At 42.9% G+C, this 19,305-nt stretch overlaps 2 protein-coding genes across 4 annotated transcripts in view; one reads left to right on the forward strand and one right to left on the reverse strand.

Moving 5' to 3' along the window:
• The window catches only part of ANGPT2 (angiopoietin 2), a 59,144-nt gene extending 43,575 nt beyond the window's left edge, over nt 1-15,569 (reverse strand). The window contains exon 1 of one of the 2 annotated variants that reach the window (XM_039219170.1): nt 14,876-15,569. In XM_039219170.1, coding sequence (XP_039075101.1) covers nt 14,876-15,160 — 285 coding nt within the window. In that variant the 5' untranslated portion in view covers nt 15,161-15,569. The remainder of the gene's footprint in view (nt 1-14,875) is intronic. The other variant, XM_039219169.1, reaches the window with a different exon arrangement.
• Nucleotides 1-19,305, forward strand: part of MCPH1 (microcephalin 1) — a 270,061-nt gene that overhangs the window by 173,238 nt on the left and 77,518 nt on the right. The window lies entirely within an intron of this gene.

The following is a 19,305-nucleotide window of genomic DNA, read 5'->3' on the forward strand; positions in this document are numbered from 1 at the left end:
GAGGGGGCACAGGAAGTGGGAATGAGGGGCGAGGGCGCGCAGGAAGTGGGAATGAGGGGCGAGGGCACACAGGAAGTGGGAATGAGGGGCGAGGGCACACAGGAAGTGGGAATGGGGGGTGAGGGGGCACAGGAAGTGGGAGTGAGGGGAGAGGGCACACCAAACAGAAGGAGCAGGAGCAGAGGTTTTCCTGTTGTTAGGGTTTGTTTGTTTCAATCAAAGTGTGAGTCATCTTACCCTCATTTTTTAACCAAAAATCACTGTGGTTGCTGCTGTGATTTGGTCTTGACTCCTACAAGCCAGTGTAATTTTATCAGTGGTAGTGAATTCTTGAAAGCTTCCCTCAGCTGTAGAAATCTGGTTTCAAGCTAAAGTGGTCTAAATGCCAGCTTAAACCTTGTGGCTTAGCATCTTTGTTGAATCCCCTCAGCAGAAGGACCTACATTGGAGTTTTGGCTGCCCTGTGGGATTCAAATTATGAGTGGTTGGTTCCAGTGGAATCTTGGCCGTCTTTGGAGTGACTTTAGGAGTTCTCTGGCTGTAGGAGGTCAAAGTTAGAACATAAGCAAAGGTTTTGTCCAAAGTGCCTGTCCCGCCTCCCGGTATTTTTCGGGGATGGGTGGACCTCTTAATTGTTCCTCACCCCTCAAACCATTAGTCCCCTGGCATGGATGCCTTTGGGGAAAAAGTCAGTGCCAGCCTGGGAAATTTAGTGGAAATCACAGTGATGAACTCAGAACTGGGCTGTGAATCCTTCTCCTAATCCTGACCCGAGTGGCCACCAGCTTTACTCTGGCCCACTTCAGAAAAGCAGCTCTGGGTGTTTCACGGCCCCTTTGCTGTACATCTCCGTGGTCTCGCAGCTGCTCAGGACCCGGCCAGCCCCCACTGATGAGGAGCTGAGCTGTGACCCAGAAAGCGCACCTGACACATTTTCATAAGGGTGACCATAAATCATACAAATTGAAGCGTAATACTATTATAGAAAGATCTGCATAAAAGAAGGAAAAACCCTAGTGCTCCCAGAAGCAAGCTCTAATCTGGAAAACTGTTGTGTTTAGAACCATTTCTCCCTGATGAGGCTGGAAAGTTAAAGTCTTGTCAGCTAGGAGGTGAAGATTGGAAAGGTCAGAGAAAATGGTGGATGGATCCGTGACAGGCCCTGTGCTTTATCCCCACCCTATCTTCTTGTTAACCTCCGATCATAACTTTAAGGCATGTTATGTTGAGGAAAAGACACTCGTCAACATATTTTCTGAAGAGTAGATTTCATTAGAAGGCATATTAGTCTTGGAAGTCATTCACAAGAGGTTTAAGTCAATCCAACTATATAGATTCCAAAGATAACAGCACAAGAAGAGTAAGACATGGGTGTGTCCAATTAAGAAGTGTTGACTTCCGTAGAAGAACACAGTTACCCATCTATGGTAGTACAGTGGGTACATGAATTGTGTCACACTCATACCCTGAAACACTACACAGTCATGGAAAAGGGCACATTTTAATACAACAACATGGATAAATCACAGAAATAATAAGACCAAAAGAGTATGTACTGTATTGCCCCAATTATAGCAAAATTAGCCTATAGCAACAGAGGGCTTAATCATGGCCAGCCTCTATGGGAAGAGATACAGTGGTGCCCCTTATCCCCAGGCACCCTCAGTGGAAGCCGGAAACCACAAATAGTACCAAGTCCTATATATTCTATGTTTTGTTCTATATATACATACTTATGAGAAAGCTTAACTTACAAATTAGGCACAGTAAGATATTAACAACTGGTACTCAAATAGAATAATTATAACAATATGCTGTTCTGAAAGTTATGTGAATGTGGTCTGTCCTGCTCTTTCAAAATATCTTAACTGTCTGGACTCGCCCCACCTGTGCTGACGTGAAATGGCTAAATGCCCATGTGACGAGATCTGGAAAAAGGGAAGAGCACAGGCATCCTGACTGAGCATTAGGCTGACACTGACCTTCTGACGACAGGTCAGGAGGAGCATCATCTGCTTCCGGACTGTGGCCCAGCACAGTCTGAGGTGTGTCTAAGGCAGCAGTCTGAATAAATGCGAAGGCAAGGGCTGCCCTGTCTGTCCGCGTGTTGGGGAGTGCTGTGTATGTGTGACTAGAATCCGTTCCAGCTCTTTAGGGCTTATTTTGCCCATTCCTTATTCCTACATGACTGTCTCTGGAAGACTTACATTTCAGTTTTACTACCTTCACTTGCTTACTCAGAATCCCTTCCTGTGTCTGAAAACATAGCCAAGCATGTGCCATTGTCTTCAAATTTCACTGGCTGCCATCTTGCTGTAACCATGCATGTGTGTCTTGTGATGCCAGAGGATGGCAGCTACCGTGTGTGCTTATCCAACCTCGTATGGAGGTTTTACTGTTCCTATCAGTGTGGGTTCCAGTCTTGAGGCTGAAAAAGCACAGCTTGGGAGGAGGTGGAACACTGCTATTAATCACAGGGCTTTGAAAGAAGACCTACTAGGTCCACAGCCTGGTATCTCTAGAGCCTCGCAAGTCACTTAACATCTCAGCACTCCCCCGGGGGTAAAATGGGAACAAGCGCGTCTACCCAAAGTGGTCTCCCTCTTACCGGTGCTCCTCCTATCTGTGCTTGTGGGATTGCTTTGGGCGTGACCATCGTGTGTGGTGTCAGAGTGGCAGGTGCTGGGGGGAGCCCTGGGGAGCCTGCCAGCTCCTGATCCACACACAGAGATGTGTCAGTTTGTGCTTAAATCTTTGGGAGATGTGTGTTCTTGTAAGAAGCTCTGAAGTAAAGAAACTTGGTTGTGGTTTTGCCAGGTATGTACCGTCTGATACCACTGTGAGCCTGAGTTTTTCTTCTAGAAAGGAGGAAGAGAGTATCTCCCTTAAATGGACTGTCACCACGTCATAAATGTGATGTGTGCCCGCTGCTATGATCCTGACAATCGGCAGCACTAACTCCTCTCTCATTTTCCAGCAACAGCTACATAGCACTGCCAACAGAGAAAACGCACCTTTCTTTGTAGTGGTCTCTGTTGACTGCTGTCACATGCACGATATCCGTATTTTGCAAGAACTCTATAGACATCAAGTGAAAGATGTTGGCATCACAGCAATCAGCCCAAAGCCCCCTTGTTTTTGAAGAGCTCAGTGGTGCCAGGTTATCTCCATGGCTGCTGTGGCTGACCTGTGTTGCTAATTTGGGATTTTGAATCACTTAAAACTGAAATGGATAGAGAAATGATTCCAGCTCTCTCTGAGTTGTTTATTCCACAAATATTTTCACTTACTTTTTCTTTCTCATTCAGAGACCACTTGTTTGAATGGTAATGGCATTTTGGGGTGAAGAAGGGTAAAGGAAAACAGCATTCTGTAACGAAGTTATCTCTGTGTGTTGCAGCTATAAAACCATCATGGCTTGGAGCAGGCTAGACACGTAGTAATAAATAAGTTATATGTATTAAACATCATCCAATTAGAGGAAAAAGCTCATATGGATTTATTGTGTTATAACCCAGAAGGGAACCATAATTGAAAATTTGGACAATTAATCACACATTTCGGAATGACTAATGGTTATATGAAGGAATGTTATTCTGATTGATCTTCATTTTTTAACTGGTAACCTAATTATCCCAACCATCACTGCTTTTAAGAGCATTTTACAGTTACAGTTAGGTTAAACTGATTTGTTTAGAAATTCCTGTTAGTAACACTTGAGTAAGTTAAAATGGGAAAAGTTCAAAAAAACTTTTAGTGAATTTAACAATCTGTTTCTTCGTAACTAAAAATAATAAAGAATTTCAGGGGTGCCTGGGTGGCTCAGTAGGTTAAGCATCCAACTCTTAGCTTGGCTCAGGTTGTCATCTCACAGTTCATGAGTTCGAGCCCCGTGCTACACTCTGAGTGTACAACATGGAGCCGGCTTGGGATTCTCTCTCTCTCTCTGTCTCTCTCTCTCTGTCCCTCCCCCACTTGCCCTCTCACTCTCTCTCACAATAAATAAACTTAAAATAATAAGGAATTTCATACATATTCACCAAAGGTTAAGAATAGATAATTAGCTTGTGGTCAGAATTTGATTATTTGATGTTATTCAGCAAAATATCTTCTCTCAATCAGCGTTTTTGCACCAGAATTTCTCATCAAGAACAGCAGTTTGCTTAGGGAAGTTTTAAGTAACATCTGTATGTAATAATTTTACAAGATTCTAAAGACTAGATAGTAGTTAATAAAACTCAAAGGAATATTCCAGTTATCTTCAGACTAATGTTTATAATTATTCAGAAGATAACCAAGAATTGATAGTATCTGTTAATTCCACAAATCTAATGGCAGAGAAAATGCTTACAGGAGCCCAGAGGAAATGATGCCTCTTAGGAATTTTAAATCTTTTTCCCCCAGACATGTGGGTTGACTAGTTAACTCCAGAATGTCCACTCAGAAGGCAATTTGAGACTGCCCTTTCATGTTCTTTAAGTTCCATTCTTCTTCTCTAAAAACAGAACATACAGAAGGGCAGCATTGCCTATAATGTATTGAAAGCTAAAGTGATAAGAAATACATTTAATAATAAAGTTTGATGGTTTAAATGGGCCCATAGCTTTATCTGGGAGCGTGATGGACGGAGCAGTTAGGTAGGGCAGTTAAGGAGAAGATAGGGGGGACAGTTTCAGAGCAGGGTGTTTCTAGAGAGGCACTCAGCCGTGTGGCCTAAAGACTCTTTACATACACACTTGCAGTGGTACCTTTCCATGTTGAAAAAGATGTTCATTGTCTTACAAAGTGAAGATGCGCTTTGAGGTGTACAACTCAAAGGTATAAAAGTTAGATCATTTAATCTGATAAGAATGAGTGGAATTGTCATCTTTAATGTGAGATATTGTACAGATCTTGTTCACTGTGTTTTTGGTATTATTAAAATTAATTATAATCCCTGCAGTAATGTAACATCATTTTATTTGAAACACATAATCCCTTAAGGTCCCTGCTGCAGGTAAGAAAACCTTTTGTTTCTGAAGGTGCACTGTGGAGGTTTTGGCCAGTTAACTTAGTTGCATAAGGCAAGGGGTCACGAACCAAATGCATCGTTAATCATGCTTTAAAAAAAAAAAAGAAAAAGTCATTTACTAAGTGAAAGAAGGCATTTTGAAAAGGCTACACACTGCACGATTCCAGCTCTACCACATTCTGCAAAAGACAAAACTGTGGGCACGGTAAAAAGATTGGTGGTTGCCAGAGATTTGAAGGAAGGGAGGGATGAATAGGTGGAGCAGAGGGTTTTAGGACAGAGAGACTACTGTTCATGACTATGACCCTGTAGTGGTGGATACATTTGTCCGAGCCTATAAAGGTACAACACCAAGAGTGAACCTGGATATAAACTGTGGACTCTGGGTGATAATGGTGTGTTAATGTAAGCTCATCAGTTGTAACAAAGGTACTATTTGGTGGGGGTCATTGATAATGGGGGAAGCTTCGCATGTACGTGAGGGCAGTGGTTATATGGGAAATCTCTGTACCTTCTACTCAATGTTGCTGTGAACCTAAAACTGCTCTAAAAAAATTAGTCTTTTAAAGTCATTTACTACATATAAAAAGGAACAAATGAAATAATGAAAAACTGGTGTTCTGTAGCTTCAGCTTGCATGGGTTATATAGTTAATTAAACATGCAGGAAAGTGACTTCAAAGGCACGCTGGTCGAGGGGGCCCCTGGGTGGCTCAGTCGGTTAAGCGCCTGACTTGGGCTCAGATCATTATCCCGAAGTTCCTGAGTTCATCAGAATGTGCTGGTAGTGCAGAGCCTGCTTAGGATTCACACTCTCTGCCCCTCCCTTGCTCAGGGTTGTGCACACTCATGCTCTCTCTCTCAAAATTAATTCAAAATAAATAAATAGGGGCACCTCGGGTGGCTCAGTCAGTTAAGCATCTGACTTGGGCTCAGGTCATAACCTCACGGTTCATGAGTTTGAGCCCCACCTCCGACCCTGTGCTGTCAGCACAGAGCCTGCTTCTGACTCTCTGTCCCCCCTTCTCAAAAATAAACATTAAAAATAAATAAATACAGCATGCTTGACTAATGGTAACAGAATTGACTTCACGTGTAAACATGATTTATTTTATATTTAGATTTCTTTGAATCTAAATAGTTGGTTCCACTATATCTCTTCTTTTGGTGTAAAATGCCTTTATTCAAATTCAGGAGAACTTGAACGTGTCATTCCCTTTGCTGAATGGAATTCAGTTGGCTGAATTTCTGGGGCTGGCTTGGGCCAGAAATGAAACCCCTGAAATGGTCTCCTTTTTTTTTCATCTCTTCCCTGTTCCTTCAGGATGGTGGGTCTTGAGGGGCTCAGAGCCTCTCTGGGCAAGGGGAGATAGTGGCTCCCATGGCCCTCTGCCACGTCTTAGAAGAAAAGGACCATCAGACTAACTGTCCTTCACAGAGTCCTACACAGTTCAGTAGGTTTTACTGAAGAGTGTGGCCTCCTGAATGTGGATTCATGAAATCAGACCATTTCACCACACATTTTTTTTTTCCTTTTTGCTTTGAACCTAACTACCACAATGTGCTTTTGGCTCCCAAAGCAGAAATCTCCAGTGTGGAGCGTCTTGAGCCCAATGCTAAGTACTAGTAACATCCAGAGGCTAATCTACAATTCTGGTGTACCATTCATTCCTGGAATTTGCTGGAACAATTATAATGAAGGTACTAATGTACATCCTGGCATATGTGGTACTTAAGACAGGGAACTGCGGATGAAAGGTTCTGTCACCAGTCCAATCACCAGATTAAGTCACCTTGGTGGGATGGCTCCTCTCACATCAAGACTGTTAATATGTGAACAAGTGATAAATATGGTCTAGATGGAATGTGACAAAATTATGAAATGGAAAGGTTGAGTGCTTGCCTCCTTTTAAGACTTTATTAATATTCTCTACCTATAATAAATAACATGAATATTCAGTTATAATATGATGAAATATTTTCTAAGACCTATGTATCTTGATATCTTTTCCATTAAAAATCACCATTGTCCGCCAAAAAAAAAGTAACATTACGTGTTAAATAAATAACACGTTATATTCTTAACATATATGCTTAATTGATAGTTTTTAAAATATTAAATATCGGATACAACTACTTGGTATTGTCAGGTTAACATAAAGATTCCCCAAGCAATTCACAGATTGTGAAAAGTGGCTCAAAGGGAGGATTGAGGCTGATTTTGGAGCAAAAGTAATTACTGGCCCACGCTCCCCTCAGGGCTGGTCCCACAGAGGTTTTAATTAGGTTCTAGTTCAATAGGGAAGATAATGGTTGTGGCTGGTTGAAGGAGGGAGGATGGTAAAAGGATTAGGCGCACTCCTCAGGGGATTTTAATACGGTTTCACATCTTCCATCAACCTCAACTGGTGCCGGTGCCATGCCAAGATTAGGATAAGAAAGAAAGGTGGTTTCATGGGGAAATATCTAATTAAAATATTAATTTGAAGACAGCTGGTAGACCTGACTCAGAGTTCAGGTGGCAGAGGAGAATTCATCCCTCTTTTTTTTTTTTTCAAATCATACATTAAAAAGTCATTTTAATCCCAGTCAATGTTGAAACTTTAATTCTAATATCTGTGAAATGATTTTTTAGTGTTTTGATTACATCAAATCACTGAGATTTATATTATTTTCTCATTTTAAACATCAATACCATGCTGACATCAAGGTGGTTTTGGTTATACCTCTCTGTAGAATGCCAGGTGACTTTAAAATCAGAGGACAGAGCAGTTCACACATTACCTTCCTGGGACTGAATTTTATATTGTCTGAGTGTCCAAGTGGTACTGTGAAATTCAGGACTTTGCCTTCAGGCAACTTCCAGAAAAGGGTTGTTACCATATGTGTGGATATCAACCAAGTTATTTAACCTCTCAGACCTGCTTTCTTATTTTTTTTTTATTTTTGTAATGCTTTTATTTATTTTTGAGAGAGAAAGACAGAGCATGAACAGGGGAGGGACACAGAGAGAGAGGGAGACACAGAATCTGAAGCAGGTTCCAGGCTCCAAGCTATCAGCACAGAGCCCAATATGGGGCTCAAACTCACAAACTATGAGATCATGACCTGAGCCAAATCAGATGCTCAACAGACTGAGCCACCCACGTGCCCCTCTTTTTTTATTTTTAATTAAAAAAAAAAAACCCCACAAACTATCAAGTAGGTTTAAGTGTGTGTATTAACAATGTATACAGCACACATAAAAATAATCATAGATATCTAGGCACCTATATGTTTAATTAAATATTAAGGATGGTTATTTCAGAATGATGGAATTATATACAGTGTGCATCCTTTGTGTGCTCCCTTTTCTGTAGTAACCATGTATCACTTTGGTGATAAGGAAAAATGACTTTTTAGAAGCCGTTTGGATTGATTTTTCTTTTATGAACGATGTTTCCGTGGAACACGCAAACATGACACCTCTGTTCTCTAGCATTCCTGACCTCCTTTCCCGGTTTCCACACACTGCTTGTGTGTGCGCTTCACCACCTTCTGACACACGTTCTGCCGGGAATGCCATGGATTAATGTAGCCCGTGCCCGCCAGGGCAAGAACCTTAGTCGTCGACCTCGCTCCGCTGATTTATTCCAAGCACCCAGAATGCTGCCTGGACACACAGAGGCTTTCAACAAATATTTGTGGAACAAATAAATGTACTTTAATGACTCCTGCCCAGCAGGGGTGCTGGGAGGAGGGCAGAGTGGCATTCACTCATTTACGTTAGTGAATGAAGAAATAAACTATATTCATATTCACTCCCACCTCCCTCAACAGTTTCCAGCCCCATGGAAAATTCTGGGTTTTGTCCAAGGAGGGGACATGCGTGCTTTTCCGTGTTTGTTTTCCTCTCTAGGTAATCCATATAAGACTTCCAAACTGCAAAGCGCATTGATATTATCTTGACCCGTGTTTATAAGTGATTAAAAAATAGCATTCTGTCTGCCATTCCTGTGTTCTAGAGATAGTCTTGGAGCAAAAAGGGCTAAGGTGCAGAAGTGCTTTAAAGTGACTCAGGGCTACCTGCTGGCAGTCCCTATTATATTACTACTGCTCCTCTAGTGACGCAAGTGTGACTGGAAAGTTGAGTGGCTCTCTTTTTATCAGAAGAATTCTAGAACACTTTAGGAGAAAAATCTTATTGTCAGGTTCATTCAAGTCACAGAAGGATGTAGTGAAAAGAGAGTACATATGTAACTTCTTAATTTATGCTTAATAAAAAATAAATTGTATTTTATAGGTACAGATGTATATAATCATGCATATGTACATGTTTATTATAAGAGACACAGTGCGTTGCAGAGCTGACACTGCCATTAAGTAATACAGGTGTTCTGCAAGTTCTGACCACCTGATCTGAGAAACAGTATCCATGATTCATTGCATATACCCTCTTGATCTCAATTCAGGAAATCCACGAAGCTGTGCTGGCCTGCTTTCGCTTGGTGGCCAGAGTATGGGGAGACATTAACTACCTTCTTTGTGTCAAAATGATCCTGCAGTAATACTGCCCAGCTCCTTATCTTGATTGAGCCCTCAAAGGTAGTGTCTCCCCCGGCCTCTTTCTCTCTCTCTCCCTCTCTCTCTCTCTCTCTCTCTCACACACACACACTCACACACCTTTACTTCACATTCTCCTTTTCTCCTTTACCTCGGTCTTCCAAATTTTGCTCTTTTTCCCTAAATAAAATCCCTTTCTTTTAACCTCTTATCACGTCATTTGTGAGCCAAAAAAAGGTTCACATCATGTCACAGTGGCATAATGCCACTATACACAGTTTAAGAAAAAGGAAATTCCTGCATCTTCATATTAAATTTGTTACAGTAAAGGGCTGGTTTAAATCTCTTGGTTCTCATCTGGAAAAAAAGGCTGAAGATGAGGGAGAAGGAGAATTTACTTCCTGTTTTTTAATGGTTTGACCTGTTTATTTTACATTGCCCATAGATTACTTTCATAATATTTTTTTACATTATCCATATGGTGATAGGGTGGATTGAAACTGGTTTTCTCCTTCAATTATAAATATATAAAAGTTCAGTTAATAGATGAAAATTGGCACTCTGGGCCAGCATGAGCATATGAGCACCATTTATAAGGTCATGACTTCCTGCACAGTAACTGACTTATAGATAAACTGTTGAATCACAATCTGTTTGTAAACTATAAAGAGCTATGCTGACTAAAATAAATTAGGTTTCAAATTTTAGTATTTCAAATTAGGTTTCAAATCCAGGAGACCTTCTGGATTATCTAGTGTCTGAACAGGAGGTAGGATATTACAGAAGTGATGTACACAAGTCCATTTCCCACCTGTAGACTCTGCAGGCAAATAATCTTCTCTGCATAGAGTGGCGCCCACATAGTTCACGCAGCATGTCAGAGCCCTGTTTAATAAGCAGAGACTCCTTGGGACACCTACGTGGCTTAGTCGGTTGAGCATCGACTTCGGCTCAGGTCATGATCTTGTGGTTCCTGAGTTCAAGCCCTGCGTCAGGCTCTGTGCTGACAGCTCAGAGCCTGGAGCCTGCTTCGAATTCTTTGTTTCCCCCTCTCTCTGCCCCTCCCCTGCTCATGCTCTGTCCCTCTCTCTCTCTCTCTCTCTCCAAAATAAATAAACATTAAAAAATATTTTTTAAAAAAATAAGCAGAGACTACTTGACCATGGAAAGCAAATAATATATATATAGTATATATATAGTAAAAACTTAGTATATTTATATAATATACAAAGTGAGCACATAATTGTACTATATATTATATAATATATAATAAACATTATACTATGCCTGCATTTCCCAAAGTTAAATACATTGTGCTTCCCCTACCATAATGAAACTTCACTTATCTCTTCATCCCTTACTATCATGATGTTAATATATAATTAAATAACAATAGTGACCATTTCCTGCCATCTTAAATAGAGGCTCCCTGGGGCGCCTGGGTGGCTCAGTTGGTTAAGCATCCGACTGTGGCTCAGGTCATGATCTTACAGTTCGTAGGTTCAAGCCCCACTTCGGGCTCTGTGCTGACAGCTCAGAGCCTGGAGCCTGTTTCGGATTTTGTGTCTCCCTCTCTCTCTGACCCTCCCCTGCTCACTCGTCTGTCTCTCTCTCTCTCTCTCTCTCTCAGAAACAAATAAAACATTAAAAAAAATTTTAATAGAGGCTCCCTTCAGCTTCTCTAGATGCACAAACTTTGCTGCTCCTACTGAACGTGGTCTTGTTTCACAATTTGCTGTGCCCCAGATACAGCCCTGGGAGCGGTCACCGCTCCCGCACTGCAAGCCCCAGCTTGTTTGTTTGTTTGTTTGTTTGTTTGTTTGTTTGAATACACAGCTAAGGAGTGTTTTGCAGTCACCAGATAAGACACACTCACACTCCCTCTTTGCCTCAGGGACGGGGGGCAAGCTGGGGGTCTGAGTGAGCCTGAGTTCATCACCATCAGCTCTTCCCATTGACAGCAACTTTGTTTTTAGGAGCAGAAGTGCATTGTTTCCCATGCAGCCCCTGAGAACAAGAGTTCTCATTACCCACTGAAAAGATATGTTAGTTTTAGAGAAAGAAAAGGACCTCAGCTCATGGGTACAGTGTTCAGCCTGTCCTTCTCTCACTTAAAAAAAAAAAAAAATGACAGAGGAAATGTTTACATCCATTTAATAGGCATTAGCTTTATTTTTCATAACATTCTGTTTTAAAGCACAATAGACTTTGCAGTTGTTTATAAATTCGAGGTATTCATCAGTGTGAAATAATTGTTTATTTCCTTTCCCTATTTCCTCTTATCGGAAAAAAAAAAAAAAATACGTTCGGTCTCCAGGCAAGATAAAATCCACTTTGCTAAGTTATTTGTCAGTTTTTATAAAGTGAGTTTAATATCACTGGGGCAGAGGTTTAGAATAGTTGCAGGATTAGCAAGGGAATATGATACACAATGTTTTTTTTTAGGTCATTGTGTTGTATTTGGTAAACGATCATGCTTGTATCTTATCCTGGTTTAACCACTAAGCAGAAAGTGAGCCCTCCCTGTATTGTTCATTCATATTACTCTGCACTCATTCAGAAGCCTCACACTTCCTTTGCCTGGAAGGTTAAAGGGGCAGCGTGGCATCTTTTGATAATGTGCAAAACAGCTTTCTTAGTCCAAGCTCCTTAGGCAATGCGAACCACTCAGGAGATGAACTGCTAGTCATCTGTCCTGAAATTAACCAGAAACTTGGTCTTATTTTCATTCTTAACAAGTTTTTTTTTTTTTTAATCTTAAAGGTTCCCCATCCCCCCCTCCCCACACACACACATACACCTTTATTTTTTAGTGTTGATCAGGGAGAAAAAGGAAATATGAAAACATTAAAAAAAACAAACCCACAAATAGCCCTAGAGGAAAGGAAACATGGGAAACAATGAAAAACAGAGGATTGTGCTTTTTCTCTCTGGGATAATCTAGCAATACGTGTTACAGACCGTGATGTTGAACCTTTAATCCTGTGGCTTTATCTGTCATGCCATTGTATATTATTTTCTCCCTTATGAGAAAAGCAGTGATTATTATCACAGGTGACAAAACACAGAAATAAAAAGCAAGCAGAGAGGTTACATTTAACCACTATAAACACGTGTCATATTTGCTTTCTTTGCTTTCATTCCCAGACCAGACCAGAAGCCTGTGAACAGAGTGGGCACATGCTGTCGTTTTCAGGTGCACAGCCCCGAGATAGGACAGGTGAGCAGGTGCTGAGCTGATGAAAAGATAAACACTAAGTCCTTCTCGGTGATATTTAGCTAGCTAGCTAGGGAAAGAATCTACAATGCCATTGTGCCACTGTTCAAATATTTACTAATTGAACCTGGAAAGGAAAAAATGTTCTCTTCATGTAGAATTTCTTATCCTTTTCTTTCCTTAAACAGTGTCTCAAAGGTCTAAGGGAAGGGAGTTGTTTATCTAAGAAAGAAATATGAGCCTTGACTATGGAGTTTTCCAGGTATACTTACTGTGGGCTTCATTAAGCAAATGCAATTTAGCAATCTTGCATTTGGCAAAACATTCTTTTATGCTTCTTGACTGTTTATTTTAAGAGATGATTTACCAGTCGGGCAGATTAGAATGTTTACTATGGATGGTGTATCTTTCATCTCTCACGACGGCTATTCGCCCTGGCATAACCACAGTGGGTGTAAGAAGGTTGTTGACCATGGGCATGACAATTTAAGAAGAAATAGGAAGTCAGAGCAAGAAGATATGTAGGATATAGTCTGTCTTTCAAGCATTTGAACCTGTGCTGCTGTGTACTTGGTTTTTTAAGTGCATGAGTCAATGAACAGCTTATGTTATGCACATCTGTGAATTATTGAAGATTTTAAAAGAGCATTTTACCATAGGAACCTTCTTAGGAAAAGAGGGAAACCTATAGGAGAATTAGTCCAGAAGGGCTGGTGCCTTCAAAGACAGTTAGTAATGAGTTGTGTATTGCACAGCGGGCCTTCCTGATGAGTGTCTGTTGTTTTCTGTCTCTGGACTCAAGCGCCTCCCTGGCTGCAGTGAACTCAGTGCTGAGTGCACTCATTCATTCCAGCTTAGACTCAAGTAATAGCTTGGTCGTTTCCTCTCTGAAGGTAGGGCAGCTAATGAGAAACACAGATCTGGAGCCAAGATCTATTCTAAGATTAAGATAAAGTAGCCTAACAGAAAGTTGATGGTGAAATGAAAGACTGAGAATTCTTTCTGGGGCAAGGTCTTGAACCAGGCGAATTAGCTCATTCTGAGTAGAATAGTACCTTCTCTACTGTCTAAGCATTGTGGCGTAATGTCTTCGTAATATGTAAAGATTAACCTTTTTATACAGCTTGTTTAAACCTCCTTTAGACTGTATATATATGTGGTCCATATCAAGGAAAGTCTCAGGATGACTCTGGGTTTTGTATAAACGGCCCCGACATTTACATGGGAAAATGATCACTTGGGAAAGAAAAAAGTGAGTTTACAATATCCTGTTGTGGTTAAACCCTCTCTGAAAAGTCTGTGAAACTGGGTAGCACTGTAGCCGTGAGACTGTGACCATCTCGTCATGGCATAGCTGCAGCAAAATGCCCTGCGTACCCGTCGCACCTGGGGTGGCCCTCAGCCTGCTGCCGCCGCTAAGGGGCTGGGTGCTGACGAACGCCCGACGCCTGCGCTTATACCTGCCCCGTTTGCCAAATGACAAGCCCTTCAGGGTAGAGCCCTCGGATTCTGAGAAACATTGAAGTCTGCTTTATTTAATTTCCTCTCATTTACCAAGAGTTGCAGTCTATTTTAGTAAATAAATTCAGGAAATTGGTAAAGCACTTTACTCCATCCGTTATGTATCAGTAATTAACATGATTGTCACGTTTTTCCTGGCTCCCGGGCTGCAGTCGCTCCGGGCTTCCCTCTCCTGCCTGCAGCCCGTTTACAACATCCCTGGTAATGGGTGTTACTGAGTTCAAACCACTTACACAAACAACACAGCCTACACGTTTTGCAGAGAAGTACACTTCCTCCGCTTTATTAAATAAAGATTCCTAACTCAGATTTTTCTCTATTGATTCTGGCATTCTTCTCAGATAATCCTTTTCACTTTTCTCCCACGACTGCTTTACACCCTGGGACAGAGTAAAAGAAATGATAATTCATTCAAAGGCATTAGTCACCATCTCTCTCCTGTGCTAATCAGTTTTTTGGGTGCTTTGTTTTGTTTTGTTGGGGGGGGTTGTTTTTGTTTGGGGGGTTTTTTTTTTGGCCGTGAAAACTGAGCTGATCTTAACGAGCTTCCACTGTTCACCAAGTAAGAATGATTTCTTTTCCTACCTTCATTAGCCACTGGGTATTGTTTTCCATGATGTTCTCCAGCACTTGCAGCCTCTGCACGGAGTCGTCATAATCTAGTGGCGAGTCCCTCTGCACAGCGCCGGTCGCATAGGAGCTAGAAGAACGACAGTTGTCTGTCTCTGGCAGGAGGAAAGTGTAGCTGCAAGAACCCTGCTGAACCTGATACTGCCTTCTCCCGATGCTGTCCATGCCTCTCCGAAAGTTGTTATAGGCTGCGGCCAGGACAAGATCACAGCTCAAAGTAAAGAAAACAAGCTGCCACATCCTCTCTTTCTTTCGGGAGTAAACCAGCGGCTCAGCAGACGTGAAGGCACATAGGAATCCCACGCCTAAGCCGCAGTCTCAGAGGCAGGGCTGCGCTGCCATGGCTTACGGTCCATCAGTGGCTGTCTCTTCCTTCCTTCTCCAGCAGGAACGTGCCTGCTGATGCCGGTCTTCCCTCCCGTTCTGCCGGTGAACTGTCAGATCGCAGTAGAAGGAGTAGCCCTGCTCGCTCCCGAGGGCTGTCTTCACTTCACAGATCAGGGTTAATGCTTCTTTGTTTCCCTTCCCTCAGGTTCTGTGGTGTCAGGGTCTGCATCAATCACTCTCCTTTCCTTATATGATAAGTTGATAAGAGCGGGCAGACATGTGTCTCGAGCTGCTCCGCCCTCCTGGCTTGCCTGTTATCTTCCTGTAGGGGGGTCACTAGCCAGGCAACAGGAAAAATCCGAGCATGTGTGTGCTGTCCAGCCAGGGCTATACGCTGCAGAAACCCTCTGGGAAATACAGATCCGCTACAGGACCCCTGGGTATTTTCAGAGGCACCACCCTAATTGAGTATTTCCTAGAGAGAGAAGTGGGTCTCTTATGTCTGAAACTGATTTCACAGTGCTAAAGCTGGTAAAATATCTGGGGTAATAACTTTAAAGCACAATGAAAGTTCCTGTTTTTTCCTTTAGGAATAAAAATACTACAAATATGTTAGGACTTCGGTTTATTTTTGTTATTACAAACAGAGAGGAAGAAGAAGTCTTGCTCTTGTAAACTCTTTGCCTTTCCATAGGGAAAATAGTTTCATTAGTCTTCCTTGATTTTTGAACTCTTAGCTGCATGTACAGAATTTTCATTTGAAAACCGTCAGATAGGAAGATCGCACTTTATTAGACTGTGTTGGGAAAATCAGTTTCTGAGCTCTGACATTGACTCTCTTAAACAAAATATCCATTTCAATATTCAGACTGAAACATACTGGACAGATTAATGGTCCATCAGATTACAATACAGAGAGAAATCAGAATTTAAGTTAAGACGCTGGTGAGAGAGGAGCACAGACTTTTCCTGTTTCAGATCAGGAGCACAGACTTTTCCTGTTTCAGATCAGGATTTGCTCAAATCCCATAATTTTGTGATGCTTTTTCTGGGATCAGTGAAATCAGCCCCGCTCCATGTTGGACTCAGGCAAATTACCTCTCCTTTTTAATTGAGCTCTCCTGTCCTCCGTGTGAAAGTCAAGGGTTGTATTAGCTCCTAAGATTTTTATTTTTCAAGTCAAGGGTCTCTCAGTGCCCTGGGTGACTTCCTTTAATAACGAAAATTTAATACTTTAGGGATTAATGATATGCTGACCGCCCAGAGTGTTCATAGAGAAAAAACTCGGAATCTTTGCAGCGGTCTGTTTCCATCTCAGCACTTGTGCACGGGGAGTTGTTCTCCCTGGTCACTGGCAGCCTGTCGGCACAGTGACCTGATAGATCCGTCTCCACACAGAAGTCTGCTTCGGTCTGTGTCATGCACAGTCAGCTTTCAGAGCATTCCAGAATTAGGATTTTAATTCTTGGGTGCTTGTGAAATTTGTATAGTGGATTCTGTTTCCTGGAATGTGTGTTTTCAAGAGACCTAAATAGACCTTTAAAAGCATCCCTCCTCTGCATGGGCTGACTCCCCCCGTGTTACTTCTGGAGCTGGGGTTCTTAACCTGATGTCCAGGGACACAATTCATGGGGTCCATGAACTTCGATGATGAAAAATATGTCTTTATTCTTCACCACACTCTAACTGAAATATAGCCTCTCCTTTAACTGTAAATAGGTCATAAGCAACAGTGGTCAATACATGTGGCTTTTTCATCAATAGAAATCTTAGCTGTTTTAGTACAGTATCTCAAGCTATCAGCTCAGCACATTGTCACCAGACTCATCCCTAGAATCTTGTTATTTAACATCCGAGTAAAGTAGCACGTGCCATTTCCTGAGAAGGGGTTCACAGACTTCCAGAGGGTTCTGTCACTCAGGAAGGCTAGAACTCATGTCCCAGGAGAGTCTTATAGCAGAAGAGGTCGTTTGATTCCACCACGATTCTGGTACATGGTTTCCACTGAAAGAAGAAATTAAAGACAGTGTACCCATTCAGGCAATTGACTGTAGGGGGAAGCAGATAGGCTCTGAAGACATGCCCTGTGTAAGAAACCTGATTCTCCCAGACCTGAAGCTAACCAGCACGGACTTCTCCAAACCTCAGTTACTCACAAAACAAAAGGATTCTTTCTCTGTAGTGACTTTGAGGATTAAAATTATATAGACTAGTAATATTACTTAGGAATAGTACTTTTGTACTCCCTGTTCAACGGAAATAAGTTGTGCCACCATCAAATATTACGGCTGTGTTATTCTCCCAACGTGAAGCAGAAACATAGAGCACACATTGCATGTTCCCCATTTGAAAAATCACTCATCTGCCCCCCAGCCAAATAGGGTGTTTTAAAAAAGTAGCCACAGGAAGAGGTTATAACTCGTACTTCTCATTCTCTGGTGTGGGAAGTACATGGGTTACTTCTCATGTCAGAGGCTCTGACTATCTCTGCTGGGTGCTGGGGGTGGATGTTAACGCACCAGAGCTGCAGAGATGCAGCTCATAGGTGAGGTAGACACCCATGACTAATAGGGCGTGGTGGGAGGGGTGGGGGCAGCAAACAGAGCGTGTGGCTGCTGCAGGGGCACTGGCCCCACAGGCGGTGACATGGACACTTCCTTGTGTGTCCCCTCCAGGTCACAGGGTGCATTGAGCAGCTCTTGGTAGGTTCCCAAGTGGAAATTATTACTGGAGCGTTGGGGGGAAGCTCTCCTTAGACCAGGAGAGGGCAAACTTTCTGTAAAAGGGTCAGACAGTCCGCAGTTTAGGCTCTGCGGGCGATCGTGCATCTGTCACAACTGCACAGCTTAGCCATGGGAGCATGAGAGCAGCTGTGGACCATCCCTAGATGACCGAGCTTTCTTTGTGCACACTAAAATGTGAATTCCTTGTGATTTTCACATGTCCTGAAATACTCTTCTTCGGATTGCTATCAACCACTGATAAAAATGTAAAAATCATTCTTAGCTCCCTGTGACTGTTTGATATAGACCAAGGGCTGTAGTTCGCCCGCCCCTGAGTTAGAACCCGGCAGAGTCTGCCCTGGGGATGTGCCGTGGCGAGTGAGGCCACTCTAAATGCGTCGCCAGTGTAAACAGGTCGCTCTCCCATGCCTCAGATCACGGCCTGGCTTCCTGAAGGATGGGGAAGCCTGAGACCAGGCGCGGGAAAAGGGACTTCAGAAAGGGGCAGGGACATTTGGCCAGAAAGAAAGTGCCACTTTGAAGCTGGATCTAAAACGCAAGGCAAGCACAGCTTGCTTGGCAACTGGACTCTGGTGGAAAGCAGACGTCAGGCTCAGGCAGGGCCCAGTGCAGGCAGGGGGCCGGAGGGGGACACTCTTGGAGTCAGAGCTGCTGCACAACGGATTGTCCTCGTCGGTCACTGAGCAAATGCCAACAGCACATGCAAGGCCCCTGGGGCCACACGGGGGGACCAGTAAGCGTCCCACGAGGGGAGGAGGGAGAGGAGGAGGAGGCCGGAGAGCTGTGTGACGAGCCCGGCCCGGCCTGGGGGTCGGCAGACCCAGCACAGCCCAGGCGCCCCCGCTCGGACGAGTCTTGGCGGTGCTTGTCAGAACGTTACCTGTCCATTTCCAAGGAGAGTCTTGAGTTGGCTTCAGTGCCCCGCTGATAGGACAGCAAAGGCAGATGAAGCTATAAAATGGGAAATATTATTACAGCCTTCCCAAACGCTGCCTTCCTGCCCAGCCACTCTTTCCCTAACAGTTCTGCCGAACAGCTGTGCGCGGTGCTATTTATTTTCTTAACAATGTTTGTTTTCTCCCCATACTGTATGTCATCAGCTGAGGTTCTGGAAGCTCCCATTTATTCTCTGTACAGCTGTCTCGAGTTTTCCTTGCACTTTGCTGTAAGGTAAATCAGGTTTCACAGCCCCCAGAAGAGCACATTTACCTCTTCCTGAAAGACCGAGGTCAGCGTTACCAAGAACTCCGATGGTGCTTGGGTTTGGCCTATTCAACAAAGGCTCTAATGTGTGGGAAACGTTTGTGGCCTCCC

This window comes from Hyaena hyaena, unplaced genomic scaffold, assembly GCF_003009895.1.
Source record: "Hyaena hyaena isolate Hyena2069 unplaced genomic scaffold, ASM300989v1 scaffold_796, whole genome shotgun sequence".
NCBI classification, from domain to species: Eukaryota; Metazoa; Chordata; class Mammalia; order Carnivora; family Hyaenidae; genus Hyaena; species Hyaena hyaena.